We start from the raw sequence: 18,265 nt of genomic DNA on the forward strand, positions 1-18,265 counted from the left end.
TAGCTTGCTGACTTCAGGTTGGTGGAGAGTTCCTGCCTCAAGTGGAGGAGTTTAAGTATCTAGGGGTCTTGTTCACGAGTGAGGGAAGGATGGAACGGGAGATTGACAGACGGATAGGTGCAGCTTCTGCAGTAATGCGGTCGATGTATTGGTCTGTCGTGGTGAAGAAAAAGCTGAGCCGTAAGACGAAGCTCTTGATTTACCGGTCAATCTACGTCCCTACTCTCACCTATGGTCATGAGCTTTGGGTCATGACCGAAAGGACAAGATCCCGGATACAGGCGGCCGAAATGAGCTTTCTCCGCAGGGTGGCTGGGCGATCCCTTAGAGATAGGGTGACCAGCTCGGTCACCCGGGAGGAGCTCAGAGTAGAGCCGCTGCTCCTCCACATCGAGAGGGGTCAGCTGAGGTGGCTTGGGCATCTGTTCCGAATGCCTCCTGGACGCTTTGCCGGGAAGGTTTTCCGGGCCCGTCCCACTGGGAGGAGACCGCGGGGAAGACCTAGGACTCACTGGAGGGACTGCCTGGGAATGCCTCGGTGTCCCCACGGAAGAGCTGGAGGAAGTGTCTAGGGAGAGGGAAGTCTGGGCATCTCTGCTTAGACTGCTGCCCCGGTGACCCGGTCCCGGATAAGCGGAAGAAGATGGATGGATGGATGGCAGGTTTGCAGTATTTGATTATACAATTCTTATTTTTGCACTAGCAAAATCAATTTGGTCTAGGTACAGCTACTGTAGCTAGCCTACCTGTTACCTTCTACTCCTGGTCCTCTGCTTCATTAACCATATCCCATTAACATGGTGGTTCTATTTTTAAAATAAGACTGAGTTAACTTTTTTTTCTGAATTATATTCCTACATTCCACAATGTTCCCAGCAAACAATGTTGCATTGTCATGGCGTACTGACAAGGTAACTTATATTTGGAACCAGTTAGATAATGATCTTACATAAATACAACCTGAAATGCAATTTATTTAAAGTAACCCTTTTGTAATTTGTGAAACAATATTTTGTACCAGGTATTTTAGTATGTCATAACAATTCTTTGCACTTAAAAATTTGTATAGTCATACATACAGCTAGAATAGGTACAGTTAAGATAATTTCTGTCCAGTCAACATATCTCACATGACACTTCTCTCAAACTTTGTGTTTATCCACTCCAACTGTCCCATGCCCTCTTAAAGGTGCACAACACAATTCAGCATTGCTCTAAACAGATTTAGTTTTACAGTGAGCATGTGAGGTATTACGTATACATTTATTCTATCGACACCTTTCCAGATATAAATATGTCAATGCTATTAGATCATCAGTCCAGGTATTTTCTCCTAACAAAGTACATGACATAATATAGAAGAGCCCTATATGAAATGTAGTAAAAAAGAATATAACATTTACAAACAATCAAGAAAATGTATGTAATTGAAAAATCCTTTTATTGATCACCCACCTCACACTCTCCCAAGTTGGTCAATGTTACAGAAATTTAAATCAGAACTGTGTGGAACTTCAAAACAAACAGAAAGGATAAACAGGAAATCCCATCTAGTTCACTACAATTAAATTGCAGGTCTTCAATGGCAATAATGAGGCTAAACAATTACCTTTTCCACTAATAGAGTTATTTCCTTCTCAAATTACTGAAATTGAAGTCCAACTATCAACTGAACACATAAGAGATATTATCAAAAAGCTCTTAGAAAAAAGGTCAATATCCTAATTTTCACAATTTGAGATTGTTGTTATGACCTTGAAAAATCAAACAAAATAGGGAAGTCACGTTTTTAACTGCACTGGACCTTTAAAAAACCATACTGACTCCAGTCCAGTAGGTGCCGGTGAAAACAAATCCTACCTTACAAATTGACATATGCTTCCGTAAATATATATATATTTTATATATATATATATATATATAAAAAGTTCGTTCGTACAGAACTTGCGCATTTCTACGCATGTGTCTTGGTTTCGTGGCCTTGCAGTTTGGCTTTGTATTTTTCTAAATGAACCAATAACAAACATACAACTCTAAGAGGATACCGTGATTTCATTAACATGGTAAGAGAGCAACATATTGTTTTCAGTGCGTTACTAGCTAGCATATAACTAACTAACGTTAGCTAAAGTACCATTGCGGGAAGGTACTTTCAACGGGCATAAATGAATCCGTCCACTACACTAGCGTATAGATCATATTTGAATGTACTGTAAGCTAGTTTCGTTTGCAACTAAAGTATGATCTCCCTATTAACATGTCTGTTGTGCATCGTTACGTAAGTGGAGACGAAACAAACCTACTCAAAAGTATCCGGCTTGGTAAAAACAGGTTCCTGTCAAAGGCATGTGTATTATCTCTGTTGACTCTAAACATAGGACTCGAATGTGTCACTTGATTTTAACAAACATAGGCCCACTGAAATTTTCGGTAGGCCCACTGAAATTTGTTTAAATGATAAAATTTCAGCATGGTGGCAAGAGAGCCCATTCTGTAGGAACGTTGCAGTTACAAGAGAGACCCTGAGAAAATTTGTTTTGACCAGTCATGTACAAGTGCTGAAAACGATTTATAGCACATTCCCTATTTGAAAATAAATTGGATAGCATGTTTTGAAGGGAAAACACATTGTGGGATAGTTAAAGTAAATTGATTCGGACGTGGTCAGCGGGGTTTCAGGAAGCGTACAAAAAAAGAATAGTGACAGGCGGGCAACGTCAGCCTGTCATCCCACAGATTTACGAATATTAGAGACTCCTCCCAGGCTTGATCATCTTTAAGAACATTTCTTGCAATTCTGAACATTTTCCCATGGAGCTGCGAACAATGATACAGAGAACATTGCTCACACGTTCAGCATGTTGCATCTTTCCTATGTAATTATCGTAGCAATATTTTTTTCTGACAGTGTTAAAGTTACTTGTCTGCTACTTTTGCTGATGTTTGCAGTTATACCTTTTCAAAAACGTAGGAATGGATTACATTTGAATGCCGGTTATAAGCATTGCCGCTATGAAAGGCAATTCTGATGTTTTTATTACTTTAGGATTTTGAGGACAGTGCCAGTCTGTCTCATCCCAGCTACCTTGATTCAGAACCATCTGTGTCAGTGGTTGCTAACAGTGAAGCTCAGTTCACAATACCTCCTCTAGATATGCTGTTGGAAGATTGTATCAATCTACTGGGGCCAAATCCATACTCTGTGGAACTTGTGGAGGTAATGTAATAAGTGTACATTGCAAAATGGAGTTAGACTGTGTTAGTTAAGCATACCTATTAAACCCACATACCCTTTAAGCCTACTACCGTCTTTGGATTGAAATCTAAAAGGCATTTTCTGGTATTAAATGCCTCTGTCAATATGCAGTACCGGTATAAAACGTGTGGAAACACCTACTCATGCAAGGGCATTTCTTTATTTTTACTATATTCCACATTGAAATATGAAATAAAACACATGGATTCATGTAGTTTTCAAAAAAGTGCTTAACTAATACACCGATCAGCCATAACATTATGACCACTGACAATCAGTGAATAACACTGATAATCTTGTCATCATGGCCCCTGTCAGTGGGTGGGATATATCAGGAAGCAAGTGAACATTCTGTTCTCAAAGTTTATGTTTAAGAAGCAGGGAAAATGTAAGGATCTGAGCGACTTTCACAAGGGCCAAATTGTGATGGCTAGACGACTGGGTCAGAGCATCTCCAAAACTACAGCACTTGTGGGGTGTTCCCGATCTGCAGTGTTCAGTACCTATCAAAAGTGGTCCAAGGAAGGGAAAGCTGTGAACCGGCGACAGGGTCATGGGTGGCCAAGGCTCATTGATGCATGAGGGGAGCGAAGGCTGGCCCTTGTGGTCCAATCCAACAGACAAACTACTGTAGCTCAAATTGCTGAAAACGTTAATGCTGGTACTGATGGAAAGGTGTCAGAACACACAGTGCATCACAATTTGTTGCGTATGGGGCTGCGTAGCTGCAGACCAGTCAGGGTGCCCATGCTGACCCTGTTTCACTGCTGAAAGCGCCTACAATGGGCATGTGAGCGTCAGAACTGGACCACGGAGCAATGGAAAAAGGTGGCCTGGTCTGATGTATCACATTTCCTTTTACATCACGTGGATGGCCGGGTGCGTGTGCGTCACTTATCTGGAGAACACATGGCACCAGCATGCACTATGGGAAGAAGGCAAGCCGGCGGAGGCAGTGTGATGCTTTGGGCAATGTTCTGCTGGGAAACCTTGGGTCCTGCCATTCATGTGGATGTTACTTTGACACCTACCACATACCTAAGCATTGTTGCAGACCATGTGCACCCTTTCATGGCAACGGTATTCCCTGATTGCAATGGCCTCTTTCAGCAGGATAATGCATCCTGCCACAAAGCAAAATTGGTTCAGGAATGGTTTGAGGAACACAACAATGAGTTCAAGGTGTTGACTGTGGGATGTGCTGGAGAAAGAAGTCCAATCCACGGAGGCCCCAACTCGCAACTTACAGGACTCAAAGGATCTACTGCTAACGTCTTGGTGCCAGATACCACAAAACACCTTCAGAGGTCTAGTGGAGTCCATGCCTTGACGGGTCAGGGCTGTTTTGGCGGCGAAAGGGGGAGGTGGGTCATAATGCATAATGTTATGGCTGATCGGTGTAAACACCTGGCATTTTCTCAGCCAGCTTCATCCACATATTCCCATGAAACCATGGTTCAGCTGGTTGAAGTTTATAAATGTTCATCCATCAATGTCCGTTTGTGCTTTCTATATTTTAGGACTGCAAGGACAGTCCCAGGCTTTCTCTTCCCCACAAACCTGATCCCAGTTCCCCCCTGAGGAGCGTGACTGTACTGTTGGAAGACTGCAGGAAATCACTGAGTCCAGGGTGCAGTAGTGGGGCTCCAAGTGCACTGTTGCCTCTCAAGAGAGTTCAAGTACTGCTGGAGGATTGCAGGAAGATGCTGGGGCCAAACGCGCAATCAATCGAAGTTGAGATTATGGACAGAAGAGAATCAACTCATTCAGGTAATTCATTAGCCACAGGATGTAAGAGGATGATGTAATACTCCATTCCGGTGTTGACAAACATTTTTCTGGATCCAGTTGATAATGAATCTTATATGAACACAAGACAGGGAGTAGTAAGCTCTGCATGCCACACCAGAGCAGTAGCCAATTTTGTGTGGCAAAGTGAGAACAAAACACTTTCTTTTTCTAAGTGATGAAGTGAAATATTGTTGGTTGGATTAGAAGGTTTGGGAGCTAGCCCGCCTGTGGCTGAGCTAGGAACATCTCGCCCGCCTGTGGCTGAGCTAGGAACATCTCGCCCGCCTGTGGCTGAGCTAGGAACATCTCGCCCGCCTGTGGCTGAGCTAGGAACATCTCGCCCGCCTGTGGCTGAGCTAGGAACATCTCGCCCGCCTGTGGCTGAGCTAGGAACATCTCGCCCGCCTGTGGCTGAGCTAGGAACATCTCGCCCGCCTGTGGCTGAGCTAGGAACATCTCGCCCCCCTGTGGCTGTGGTAGAAACATCTCGCCCGCTTATGGCTGAGGTAGGAACATCTCACCTGCCTGTGGCTGAGGTAGATTAAAAAGACTGCGCAGAAGAATGTTGGCAGAAGTAATCGATGGGACCTACCACAAAAAGTGTTTTGTGTCTATTTTTTGAATAAAATGAGAATAAAATACAATGTAAAATGTTTTTATTTTAATGTTGATTGGGCTTGTGTTGTTGCTGCACTTGATGCTGACTTATTTGTATAACGTAAGATCATCTCACTCTCACAGGTGGGAAGCCTAACCAACATGGAGGGTTTGGAGAGAGCTCCCCTACACCAGCAGAATATGCAAAGAACTCATCTGCAACAGAAGAATATAAGGAGAACTCCTCTGCCTCAGCGGAATATGTAGAGGAGAACTCTGCCTCAGCGGAATATGTAGAGAACTCCTCTGTATCAGTAGAATATGAAGTGATCTTATTGGCACCAGCTGAAAATGGAGAAATGTCTTTACCTATAGAGGGTGGAGAGAATTCATCTCCATCAAATGTAAAATGGGAGGATGCAGACAAAACAAAAAGACCACACCACTGCTCTCAGTGTGAGAAATGTTTTAAAACACTAAATTGTTTAAAAGTACATCAGAGAATTCACACTGGAGAGAAGCCTTATCATTGCTCTTATTGTGGAAAGAATTTCACTCAGCTTGGTTACTTTAATATACACCTGCGACAGCACACTGGAGAAAAGCCTTACCGATGCTCTGATTGTGATCAATGTTTTTCCCGTCCTGACAGTTTTAAGTTACACCAAAAAGTTCACAGAAAAGTTGATACTCAAGAGAAGACTTACCACTGCTCTGACTGTGGGAAGAATTTCTCTCGATCAAGTTACTTTAAGATACACCAGCGAATTCACACTGGTGAAAAACCCTTTCACTGCTCTGGCTGCGAGAAGCGCTTTACTACTTCGGCTGAATTAAAATTGCATGAGCTGGTACATTCAGGAATAAAACCGCATCGCTGTGCTGACTGCGGTAAGAGTTTTTCTGTGCTTTCTCGATTACGAAGCCATCAATTTATACATACTGGAGAAAAACCTTTCTCCTGTCAACAGTGTGGAAAATGTTTTTCTGAGAAATTTCGTTTGCAGACACATGAGCAAATACATGCAGCAGAAAGGGCTTTTAAGTGCTCTGATTGTGGGAAGGGTTTTGCCTTAAAAAGTTACTTAACAATTCATGAAAGATCACACACTGGACAGAAGCCTTACAAGTGCCCTGTCTGTAACAAGGAATTTGCACGAGGCAGTAACTTAATAGCACATAAGCGAGTACATACTGGAGAGAAGCCTTATCCCTGCTCCTTTTGTGAAAAACGATTCTATACATCTACCGATCGAAACATTCATCAGAGAATTCACACAGGAGAGAAACCATTCCCTTGCCCTAACTGTGAAAAAAGCTTCTGTGCAAAGGTTCAACTAACGTCTCATCAGAGAGTGCACACAGGAGAGCTTCCTTACTCCTGCTCTGAGTGTGGCAAGGGCTACCCACACCTGCAAAGTTTGAAGTACCACCGTCAAAAACAACACAAATTTAAAAACTCACCACTGAAAAAGGATAAGAAGAATATTGCATTAAAAATAAAGTAACATGCTAAATTTCTCAATGGTTTTAGTTTATACTGGCATTGGGCTTTAAATAATTGTGTTATCTTGGTTGACTTGTTACAGGTTGACCGTATATAAGATACAAATATATAGATGTTATTTACTGAGCTGTATTTGGCAATGTCCATTTATATATAGGATAAAAAAATACCAGGATTTCCATATAGGTAAAGCTGACTAATGCTAGCTTAGACGACCATCCAAAACATTTAAAAATCTGAGGTTGGAGTCCAAGTGTGGATGTCATATTGTCTGAAAAGATATTACAATTTGTAAGGAAATGTTTTTGATCCCTGCACCACTGTGTCAAGGCATCTCCTGTGTTTGTAACAGTGTTGCAGTTGTTTTGTTATCAGGTACTGTCTATTTATAAATAAAATACATTTCCAATATAATTTTTTGGGAAAATGACCCTGAACAGAATTGATGCTGAGACTGGATTGTCTGTGTACTTCCTGTATTCACTGGAATTTAAATTAAATTCAGCCCAATTTCTTACAACTGCACGATGAAAACAATAGTTACATTTGCATTCAGACTTCTACCTACTACTTGCTACGTACATATCACATCTTCCCTACGAAACAAAAAGTTTTGTAAAAACCTACAAAATATATTCAGGAAATTATATATTTTTTAACTAAATTATGATTATGACATCCTGAGAATGAAATAACACAAATTGTGACAATTATAATGCTCTTTCTGGATCTTTTACATTTTGAATTTCATTTACACGGCAATGAGCTTCACAGCCAACGGATGGAGTCACAAGAGACAATTTGAGCAAATAATCCCACTTGCCAAAACTGGTCAATTTGCAGTGGCAAATACAACAAATACAACATCACAACCTGTGCTCAAGATCAGATTATCTTTTACTACTCATCTTTTGACCAATCACAAAAAAATATCTTCACATTAGTGATCTGACCTTGGGTATGTAAATTCAGCCATCGTGAAATAAATCCAGGAGAATTTGAGCACTTCAAAACTGAGTGATGGATGGGGCAGCATATAACCACAACTTTTATTAGACTGCACAAAAAAGATCTATAAAGCAGAAAGAAATCACATTCAAAAAGGAAAGACAAACCAATTGAAAGTCAAATGAGAAATGCATGTTCTATGATTATTTACAGAAAATGTCAGCTGCAACTTAGACCATGAACCACATTAACTATATGCCTACAAGTATACAAGTTAATATGCATTCAATATTTTTAATGAATAAAACTCAAAGTTACAAACATTTTAATGTTCTGAACAATCTCCATGTATTTGTTAGTATAAATTAAGTATTAATGGTATTTTACAGCAGCCCTCCACAAACATTAGGCTTTAAGAAAAAATGATGGGTGTTTATACAGGTCACATTTATTAAATAAATCTCCTTCCTGTTCATCACTCAAACACTGAAATAACTCCAAGGGGTTCAAACTCAGGACTTTGCAAGTTTGGGGTCAGCTTTTAAAGCAGTCTTGGAAACATATGGTAACTTTAAAAATGTATGAAAAATTTATTTACAACATTTTCTGTCATAAGAGTCACAAATCCTTGATACAAAAAAAGTGATCAACAGAACATAGACTAGTCTGCATCCTCAAATTCAGCATCATGAATGAGTTGGTGAAATTTCAGCTTGATTGCACATTTCTTCTTGTAAGGCAACCTCTTCAGGTGAGGAAGTAGACTCATGAAAAACATCTCATCCTCATTGTCTCCCTCTCCAGCGGTTTGCCATGAATCTTTCCACGTCATCTCGTTCAAGTTGTTGTCCAAAGGTGGTGACATCTTGGTGTCAATCACACTTCCATCAAGATCAATCAGTGCGTCAGAATTGCTAGTTGTCTCGTCTTTTACATCATCAAACTCCTCCGTGCTGTTGTTGCCTCCCGTGCCTCTGCCTTGCTGTATGAATGGGATCAGAAACGCCATTAGCTCACTATATCTCCATTTTTTTAGGACCTTCCCTTTGGCACCACGGATCCTATCTGCTTTCACTTTCCTTGTGAAAACATCCCTCAGATTCCTCCATTTCTTTCGGGCATCTTCCTCTGGAACAATAAAAGAAGGATATGCAAGTTAACCTCTGACAGTATGTTTTATTTTTAACCTTTCCTCATGGCTATGCCAGAGTATTAAGAGCTTTATGGCACAGTCTTTTGGATGAGCTGTGTTTACAACCAGTCTGTGGCAACACAACACTAAGTATGGCTAACATAAAAAATATATGGATGATGTAAGACCAGTCTAATAATTACTACATTCAGGCAAAAGCCCCTGTTTCTGACGTTTAAAATGGGATTCTGAGTGAGAAGAAAAGGGCTTGCACTGCCTCATTAGAGTTAAATTCTTAGCTAGGCTAACGCCAACACTGGAGGTTCCTCTGAGAACGTATTGGGATATTAATAACCCCCAGGTCTAAATAATTTGCCTGTTTAAAAAGGCTACAATCATGCATAAAATGGAGTGGTACATGCGTCGAGGTCCAGATTGCAACACCACTGCTAACTTATAAGGGTGGAAGCCCTAAATCGTGATACAATGTTAAACACGTCACATAAAGTTACGCCTTCTATCCATCTCTATGGTGCCAACTCAAAAACTGATTCACCGACCTAGCAAGTTGATGAGCTAGCTATATCTAAAATATGTAAACAAACCGCGACACGCAGCCACAATGGCACAACGAGGCAAGTAAAATCAAGACAAGTAAAATAAAACATATATCCAACTAAAACCACGCCATTAATAAAACAATAAAGAGTAAAAACAACTACAAACAACCAAAACTTACAAGATAAACATTACTGTAGCTAGCTAGCTAACAGTAACAGCGAGTCCACATTTTAGGTAAATTAACGACGTTGTTCGCTACAAAATATAGCAGGTTACCTACACAATAGTCAGATACATCCAACTAAAATACTTGTTAGCCAACGATGAACAAGTTTGGTAGCTAACGCTCTAGTAACGGTAGCTAAACACTATAGTGCTAAAGCTAGTAAGCTACAGTAACATTAGCTAATCAGACCATACCTTTAAGTCCCAATTGTTTACCCACAGCCTTCCATGCATCAGATTTTTTTACCGGGTCTCTATATGAAGTCAAAGTTGAGTTATATAATTCTGGATAGTCTGAAACTGCTGAAATAATCCTTTCTGCAGCCATTCCAAGACCAGTTAGTAGCTACCTACCTAGCTACGTATACTAGCCAGACCCCTGATCTGTCTGAATCCAGTGGAACTGAGCACTTCCGAGTCACCGAGTTAGGGACTCCAGGAATCTCATTCACCATGGGGCTCTTTATCAATCACGTGTAATCAGAAATCTGTGCGTAAACCACAGCTAGGATCTTTTCCTGGCCAAGTGAGAGATTTATCAATATGAACGTTTAATTAACGCACAGCGATGATCATACAAGCAGTGCCAAGTGCATAAAATCTTTGTGACCGATGATCATTTTATAAAGTACTGGATTTGCCAAATTTGATCTTATTTAACCTTTATTAGAGGAGTTAAGTAAATTGAAGAACAATCAATAATTAGAAATGAAGAGCAATAAAGACAAACATATTGGAATAGAACACTCAGTTACACATGAATGCAATCATTTATAAAGGAATATACTTGCCAACCTTTTTGAATTTGCTAAAAACAAGTCATGGATAAATCATGATAGAAATTTTAAAAAGAATGGTACATATCTTACAAAGGCCTATATGTCTACACATTTACAATCCCTTCCTTAATTATCATCTCTATACTCCAAACATCTCTATATCATCCCTATACTCCAAACATATCTATGTCATCTCTATACTCCAAACTTCTCTATATCATCTCTATACTCCAAACATCTCTATATCATCTTTATACTCCAAACATATCTATATCATCTCTATACTCCAAACATATCTATATCATCTCTATACTCCAGATCCTGGCCCAGGATCCTAGAGACTTCTGTCCAAATGTGCGGAACTGGCGGAAGACTATGGGTTCAAACTTTGACTTCATTTGCCAATAGGTACCCAGCATCACTGGCATTGACAAAATTGGGTTAGTATACCAACAAGGACGGTCAGTTCCACAACACCTTCCCCCATGTGTCTTTAACACCCAGGCACTAATTGCTATGCTTTTACATTGCTGAGGGACAGCTTAGCATACAGAACTAATAAGCCTAGCTGAACTGGCCCAATACCTCACTGACTCATGCAGAATGTAGGTAGACAGCCACAGTACATTTCCATCAATGAAGGGTCAATTTGTCAAAACTTTCTTGATGCCTTTCTCAATCCCTATAACTACATGTGTTATTTTTTATTTTTTATTTTATGTGGCCATATTTCTATTACATATTTTCATCAGTTTCTTGAAGTGCTGAGGTTTCGCAGTTGCCCCATGACGCAGAGTTTTGATGATCTTGATGAGGAGATGAAGAGAAATGGTTGACAGGGTTTGATTCTAGGGTGCAATCTGAAGACTAAAGAGAATACGAGAGTTCTGTTAATTAACAACATCCGCTAAGCATCTGCTTTCTCTCAATACTATGGATGATATGACTGTAGTCAGATTTGTAAAATATGTTACTGTTTTGTAAATCATTCTAGGGGGGTGTTATGTAAATCGTTCTAGAGGGGTATTAAATGTAGATGGATATGCAACTTTTTGAATACAATCAAATAAACGTACAATAAGGTAAAACAGTGTTGTTCTCTAATTCTGCAGCAAGACTACAAAATCAAAGAAATTAGGTAATACCTGAGTCTCAGATGAAACAGAGGAACAAATCAACCTCATTGTGGAAGGGTAATGTCTGGGCCCTAAAAAAAAAAGCAGAGAATGTGTAAAATGTTTTTCAATTTACCTTGAAAAAATATCAATATATTCAATGCAGTCAGTAAACTGTAAATATTGTAAATGGTGGGGGGAAAGATTTCTCTGAAATGTTGATTTGATCTTTGACTTATTAGAACTGGAAGTCAGTCAGTCACTGACCTTTGTAGCGTTCCTGCAGTAGTTGTAAGACTGGTGGAGTGTCTGTCTGGCTCTCCTCACCCTGGTACTTTGTCTGTTGCTGGTACATGTCTGCCAGCTCCTCAATCAACAGCACTTTGTCTGTGATGATGCTCTTGGTGCTCAGCCTCTGAATCTGAAATAAAAGGACGACCGAGCTGATGCCCTTTCAGGTTGCACCAAAAAAACACAACTGTGCCATTCTCCAGGAAACCATGAAACACCTTTACCTGATCTTTGATCTTGTGGACCATGCCCTTGTCTCCTTCAAGGCTGTAGCCGTAGTTTTTTAGGAGCCCCTCTATGTGCCTTGTGGACAAAGACGATGTTAATGGATAGGGTGACTCTGTACCAGCACACCTGACCCAGGGCCTGAAATATGGATCTTCACCCATACTCTGCCTCACCTATGGACCTGGAGGTCGGGTTCCAGAACAAAGCGCTCCTGCAGAAGATGTTGCAGCTCAAGTCCTTTCACTCTGAGGACCTTCAGGGCTTCACAGGCGGCGATGCGTACCTGGGGCTCCTCCTCATGGTGTAATACCCAGAGGAGAAGGTCATGGAGGGTTGGTGTGAGGCAACCTATCGTCCCTGAAGCTGACAAACGGTTGCAGTGCCTGTGCCTCAACTCGTCCACATGTCTGCTTTCATACACTGGACATGTTTGAATACACTTTAAAAGAGCATCTTGGGTTTTCATTACACTGCTTACCACTGATTGCTGCAACTTTAACCTCCCATGCCGGGTCATTCTTCATTAGGTGAATCAACTGGTTCAAGACCTTGAACCAAAAAGTAATGAAATGATATTTTCACACCTGAAGTCCATGGTCTGAAAATGAAGTGATATTGCCAGACAAGGTCTGGCTTATAAGATAACAGCTTATAGGAAACAGGCACAGGTGTTGTTAGGTCCAAGATATAACTGAAAAAAATATTTAGCAAACTGCCATCTGTCCTCAACTCTCACCAGGCTGTCCTTCATCATGAGTGCTGCAGCAGTCACACAGGCCTGTTTCCTCACAGCCACAAAGTTGTCATTAAAACATCTCAGAAAAGCAGGCAACAGCTTGGCCGTCATGATCTGTAACTGACCTACGAGGATGAGAGACTCCACCCTGCAGGAGGCAGTACCTTCCTCCAGCTTATCTCTGAAACAGACAAATGAATGAGGTTTCATGAAAAGCGATGCACTCTGTTCGGTTCATGTGAGACAGCCACACTAGTCTGCTACCTCAGCCCGTTGTGCACAGCTCTTCCTGCTCCTAGTTTTCCCAGGGCCCGGGCTGCCATCTGCCTCACTTCACCGCTCCAGTCGTTCCACATCAGATGAATCAACTTGTTTGTAAGGTCCTAAGTACATAATTACATATCAATACCACAATTTCGGGGTTTGATTTTGGACTCCACAAAAAGCCTAGCATTAGGAGCGCAAGAAATATAAAACATGTGAGATAGTGAGAGACACCTTATTAGCAGGATTTTTCAACCGGGAAATAGTTTTGCAAGCCAAGAGTCTTGTCCTCCAGTTGGCGCAATTCAAGTCCTCAGCCAGCAGGGAGTGAACTAGAGTCTTTAAAAAGAAATGTCATAGACCAGAAAAGGGACATCAGTTATTATGGATTTGCTATGAAGTTTAAACGTGCTGAACACACTCCCTGATTACATCATTTGGTTTTAGCAGGTCAAACTGGTGTAACGCACCGTCTTGCTGCTGATGCTGGCCAGTAGAGAGGCTGACTGCTCCTGATCGCTGTGAGTCCCGCTGACTAAGCGCTGGGAGAGGAGCCTCTGTATGACCGGTCTGCTGGCGTCGCCCTCCATGGCCAAGCACTGTGCCGCCACCCAGCTGTCAGCGCCTAAACACGTAGTGTCTGACCCAAAACACAGAATCACTGAGGCCAGTCAGTACACTCCGAATAATAAACCCACGCGTGACCGCTATTCGCCCCCAAAAAGTGTCGGTGTGCGATTCACATTTTACACACATTATTTTCAGATGTGCGTTTTCACACAGACCTACGACTATCTTAAGGTATGAATAGTCATGAACTGTATTTTATAACAAAGACGACCTGACCGAAACCTTGATCTAGTTCACGCCGGAGGATTTTGCGGGCTCTGGAGCCTGGTGTCCCCATGGCGTACTGGCACACTGCTGCTGCCATCTGAACTCTCTTCACAGGGTCTTCCAGAGCCCGGAGGATGAGTGGCTGAAGCTCCCGTGGAACTGCCAGGATGTCCCAAAGGTGGCCATACTGACCTGTGAGGTTTCCCCCAAAACAAGTGCTACACATTTTCATTTTCCGTTCCATGTCTACTCTGTGTGCACAGGCTTACACACAGTCAAACATAAATTAAAGACAGAAAAGAGATGGCTTTGACTGTGGCACTAGCTGACGAGAAATTTGCCAGCTTTGCCCGTGGAGCGGAGAGGCTTTGTCAGCAGGGATTCCCATGTCTCATAGCACTCTCATGACTCACTCAAGCTCAGGCGCCTGCGAAGTTAAAGGCTGTTGTCAGGTGAGTGAGCGATGGCCCACGTGACTCAAACAGTTGGATGGAAGAGCAATGTGGTACAAAGCAGAATGGCTGGGAGAAGATGTGAAAAGCTTCGGGATTCGTTGCAATAAGTCACGGACATAGATATCATTTGGATGTTAAAATTGAAACAAATGAAAAGATGAGATGCTAACCTGCGTCTGGAGGATGTTGCTCCTCCCTCGGCCTGTTCACTGCCCCTGATGCACAAGTGGCAATGGCCGAAATGCGAACCTGTATGTGCAAGTCTGTGAGGTCCCTCTTCAACCCTTCAATAGTCGCACTCTGCCAGGTGTTCTCTACAACAGAAAAGAAAGATGAAAAGACCAATAGAAGTGGTTTTGAGGAAGTGCTTGTCCACCAAGTGCGTGTCTGGCACGTACTAAAGGTACGTCTAATGCTACCATGTCATAAACCATCGATAGAAAACCTCTGTATTCGAAGGCAAGCAAGACCTACTCATCTTCCAGGCGCTTCTCCATCCCTCCACTGCGTAGCGTAGCGAGGAGAGCTCAGGCATGGGGTTGTAGAGGGCCTGCCGCCGTGGAGACTCTGTGTCCTGCCCGCTGTAGTCAGGAGGTCTCATACACACCTCTGTGGAATAGTCAGCTGTGGTTGGCAGGTCCACCCACCGTCGAGCACCTTTCTCCAGCCGCCGCATTCCTAACCAGAGGACAGGCATTTTGCCGCACCCACCCATTGCATCCTAACCAGTGTATGCTAGCTACTGTATAAACTTTGATTTCACTAGAATTGTAATGTGAAGCCTCGTATGTATGTTCTCTCTCACTGTGCGCGGTTGCTGGTAAAGCCTTCGTCCACTTATCTGGACTGCCGGGGAAAATCTCCTGAAGGTTCTTTTGGTACTCTGAATTGTTGTCCATGATTATGCGACCGTGTTTCCGTGGATCATGCTGATGAACCTGTTTGGCTATTCCTGCAACAGACATGCAAGCCAAGGCAATATGGTGTAAAATAACCAATGTAGTGAATCTGCTGTTTCACTTTGTGTTTCGAGAGAAAGGGTGTACCAGAAAACAGCTCCTGTTCAAACTCGTTCTCTAAGAAGACATGGCCTCCAGCACAGGGTTTGAGGCTATCCTGAAGACGGGGAGGTTGATGGGTTTCAATGTGCTTGACTGCTACAGTGTTGGCAGTCTGGTTCAAAGCCCCAGACTTGCTGCATGCGGAGGGAAGACAGTAGCCTTGAACCCTGTAGCAAGATAGTCAATTAGAAATTGAGAAGGTCAACATAAAACATTAAGACAAAAATAATACATCTGTCAATGTCATTAAAAAATGTTTAGGTGATAGCCTATTTGAGGATATTTGTTTGATAGGGACTCAATAATATTCTTTGAAATATCTGGTTAGGTTTAGTCTTTGCCTGTAGTATACTGGAAGAGGTGTCTCAGCCATGCTGCTTCTAAGAGAATGCTTATTTTCAGTTTGCTTGGGGAGGTCTTCGTCTCCGAACAAATCCTTCTCACTGACCACATCCGTGTCACTGGCTGAACCATACTGACCCCTCAGCTGTGCCTGAGTTTTATTCTGGACCCGATTTAAAATCTTTTGACCATCGAACCACTGAGCTGTGTTGTCGATCGGTTCCTTCAACTTGATCTCGTCCCAGTGGAAGGTCTTTGAACAGTCCTTCCTGCCTCCTGTAGATGCTTCCTTGAGACACTCTCCCCGTAGTCCGGTGCTTTTAAAGGACTCCAGCAGTCCCCCCTGATGACCAGGAAGTGTAAAGGAGTCTTTGGCTGTCAATGGAGCAAGCTGGGTTACTGACTTCCAGTGGCTTTTCAATGCGGGGAGCAGAGAGGGAGGATCTGGGAAGCCTTTGGTCTTGGCAGGATTGTGGGGTGAAGGGTTAGAGGGCATACGTTTGACTGTTTTTAACATTGTGCTCCTAAGATTGCCCCTTGGTGACAGATTTCCCGATGCGTTGAAAAGCCATTTGAAGTCCGCTTGACTGTAAGGTACACTGTCCAGCCCCATCTCCAATATAACATCTTTGGAGAAGGTGAGACCGCAGGTGGCATTGTTGAGCAGTTGTCTGTAGAGCTGCTGGCCTCTCTGATTTTTTAGATGGCCCACCTTTGATTTGGTGCGCTTTATGAAATCCATCTTGCTCAGTGTAAACTCTTGTAGAACATATCATGAAAAAGAAAAGAGAAATTGAGTGAAATTCATGTTGCTGTGAGGTACGTGTGCGTATTGGACAAAGTCTATTAAAAAGGGATGATAATGTCAGTCCATGAGCCACGTTTTTTCCAATATGGCGGCCAAACAACATTATTGAGTATTATATATAGTTATATCTTGCTTTACTATTCCTCTATGACTTTTTACTGCTGAAGACTGAGACATGGCCTCCAATGCACATTTTTCCAAGCATTTCTGTTTCTTATCACACTGCTAACTCAACCAGGACGTTGTTGCTGGCACCGATGCACTGGAGGTAAATACATTCCCCGGGCCAGCAACCAGGACTGAGTTTGAAGGCGTCCAAACTTGCCACAAAACAATGTGCCTAAGATTATTTTGTTCAACCCTCTGACATAGCCTCTGGTCACTGTCAGTATGCAACCAGGATTTGAACATTGGACCACAATGATACCGCTTTCTCTGCGAGGCAGTGACAAAAAACACTCTGTGCGCCTCCCTGAAACATAATTTTAGAATATACAGGCAAATGAGCAAGATGTGGCATGTCAATAAATAATTCACAGGATTGTGGGAAGAATGTGCCAAAAGGCTGACTTAAAATTTGACTATGGAAGATTATGAACTATTATTTCAATATACCATATTCAAAAGTCTCTTGACCTGAGCATCCCGGAAATGTGTGTGATGGATAGCTATGAATCTAGCCTTTCCATGGATATGAAAGTGTATATATAAGGTATAACTTCTTGTATACTCACAGTAGTTGTTTAGTGTGAAACCCCCATGGAAAAATGTATGATTTGAGAAAATCCCAAATGTTACAATTGCTGCACTGCAATCACAAATCTTTTAACTCCAGACCTTAAAGAACTTACAGAACAAGTTTGTTGGCTCATCGACTTTGTTAGCTAAGTATCTCAACTTGATTTTTTTTATGAATCATTACGAATATATTTACAAATTTGTTAGTGCAGCTGAGTATCGTCACCCAATGAGAGAACAAGCTGAAAAACCTAGCTAAGACTATACAGTAGCTATGTTGACACAGCTAATCTGCTCCCCTACATTTATGTAGCAATAAGATGCATTTAAAACCTTTCAAAACATAAATAGCCTGTAGTTACCTGCATTATTTCTCGTCTCTGTGAACATACATGTACACATTTATCAGCTGTTGACCATTTGTTGTCATGGCAACAAAACAGTTGGCAGAGTTCTGCTGTCTTTGTTCCATTCTATTGCTATGGTAGCACCATTGTAGCGATAGTGTAACAACAACCAACAGATATTTTATGCTTACACAAAATAAATAACATTAAATGCCTGTTATTTACAGTCAGTTTCCTTTAAGACTCT

The 18,265-nt window shown here is 41.9% G+C and overlaps 3 protein-coding genes across 7 annotated transcripts; 1 reads left to right on the forward strand and 2 right to left on the reverse strand.

The window, feature by feature from the left end:
- The first annotated feature begins 1,933 nt into the window (after window positions 1–1,933).
- Window positions 1,934–7,620, forward strand: LOC114840978 (gastrula zinc finger protein XlCGF17.1-like). 5 transcript variants are annotated; one of them, XM_029125762.2, is made up of 5 exons: window positions 1,934–2,063; window positions 3,047–3,217; window positions 4,777–5,026; window positions 5,252–5,553; window positions 5,789–7,620. In XM_029125762.2, exons 1-5 carry the CDS (start codon window positions 2,061–2,063, stop codon window positions 5,909–5,911), a joined length of 849 nt encoding a protein of 282 aa, XP_028981595.2. In that variant the 5' UTR covers window positions 1,934–2,060; the 3' UTR covers window positions 5,912–7,620. The 5 variants fall into 5 exon arrangements, with proteins under 5 accessions (XP_028981595.2, XP_028981591.1, XP_028981592.1 ...); XM_029125758.2 differs by lacking the exon at window positions 5,252–5,553; XM_029125759.2 differs by lacking the exon at window positions 5,252–5,553 and having other exon boundaries at window positions 3,153–3,217.
- A 553-nt stretch (window positions 7,621–8,173) lies between these two features.
- On the reverse strand, window positions 8,174–10,407 carry LOC105015736 (transcription factor Adf-1-like). Its single transcript, NM_001310995.1, is given in 2 exon segments — window positions 8,174–9,227; window positions 10,213–10,407. Coding segments are annotated over 2 exon segments (600 nt in total). The 5' UTR covers window positions 10,346–10,407; the 3' UTR covers window positions 8,174–8,760.
- Window positions 10,408–10,742: 335 nt separating this feature from the next.
- Window positions 10,743–18,064, reverse strand: heatr4 (HEAT repeat containing 4). The gene is made up of 17 exons (XM_020053847.2): window positions 18,034–18,064; window positions 16,125–16,884; window positions 15,769–15,950; window positions 15,528–15,674; window positions 15,197–15,400; window positions 14,893–15,036; window positions 14,283–14,459; window positions 13,901–14,070; window positions 13,665–13,769; window positions 13,431–13,549; window positions 13,167–13,347; window positions 12,909–12,978; window positions 12,604–12,793; window positions 12,427–12,505; window positions 12,179–12,332; window positions 11,942–12,003; window positions 10,743–11,663 (listed from the first exon to the last, which is right to left on the reverse strand). Exons 1-17 carry the CDS (start codon window positions 18,059–18,061, stop codon window positions 11,532–11,534), a joined length of 2,904 nt encoding a protein of 967 aa, XP_019909406.2. The 5' UTR covers window positions 18,062–18,064; the 3' UTR covers window positions 10,743–11,531.
- Window positions 18,065–18,265: the final 201 nt, after the last annotated feature.

This window comes from Esox lucius, chromosome 15 (genome assembly GCF_011004845.1).
Source record: "Esox lucius isolate fEsoLuc1 chromosome 15, fEsoLuc1.pri, whole genome shotgun sequence".
Taxonomy (NCBI): Eukaryota; Metazoa; Chordata; class Actinopteri; order Esociformes; family Esocidae; genus Esox; species Esox lucius.

Coding starts and splice junctions, on each gene's coding strand:
- LOC114840978 (XM_029125758.2), top strand. Junction 3,218..4,776: donor ACTCTGTGGAACTTGTGGAG/GTAATGTAATAA, acceptor TCTATATTTTAG/GACTGCAAGGACAGTCCCAG. Junction 5,027..5,788: donor AAGAGAATCAACTCATTCAG/GTAATTCATTAG, acceptor TCACTCTCACAG/GTGGGAAGCCTAACCAACAT.
- heatr4 (XM_020053847.2), bottom strand. CDS start 18,061: ATGTTCACAGAGACGAGAAATAATGCAG. Junction 15,401..15,527: donor TTTACCAGCAACCGCGCACA/GTGAGAGAGAAC, acceptor TCCTCTGGTTAG/GAATGCGGCGGCTGGAGAAA. Junction 12,333..12,426: donor TCCACAAGATCAAAGATCAG/GTAAAGGTGTTT, acceptor CTTTTATTTCAG/ATTCAGAGGCTGAGCACCAA.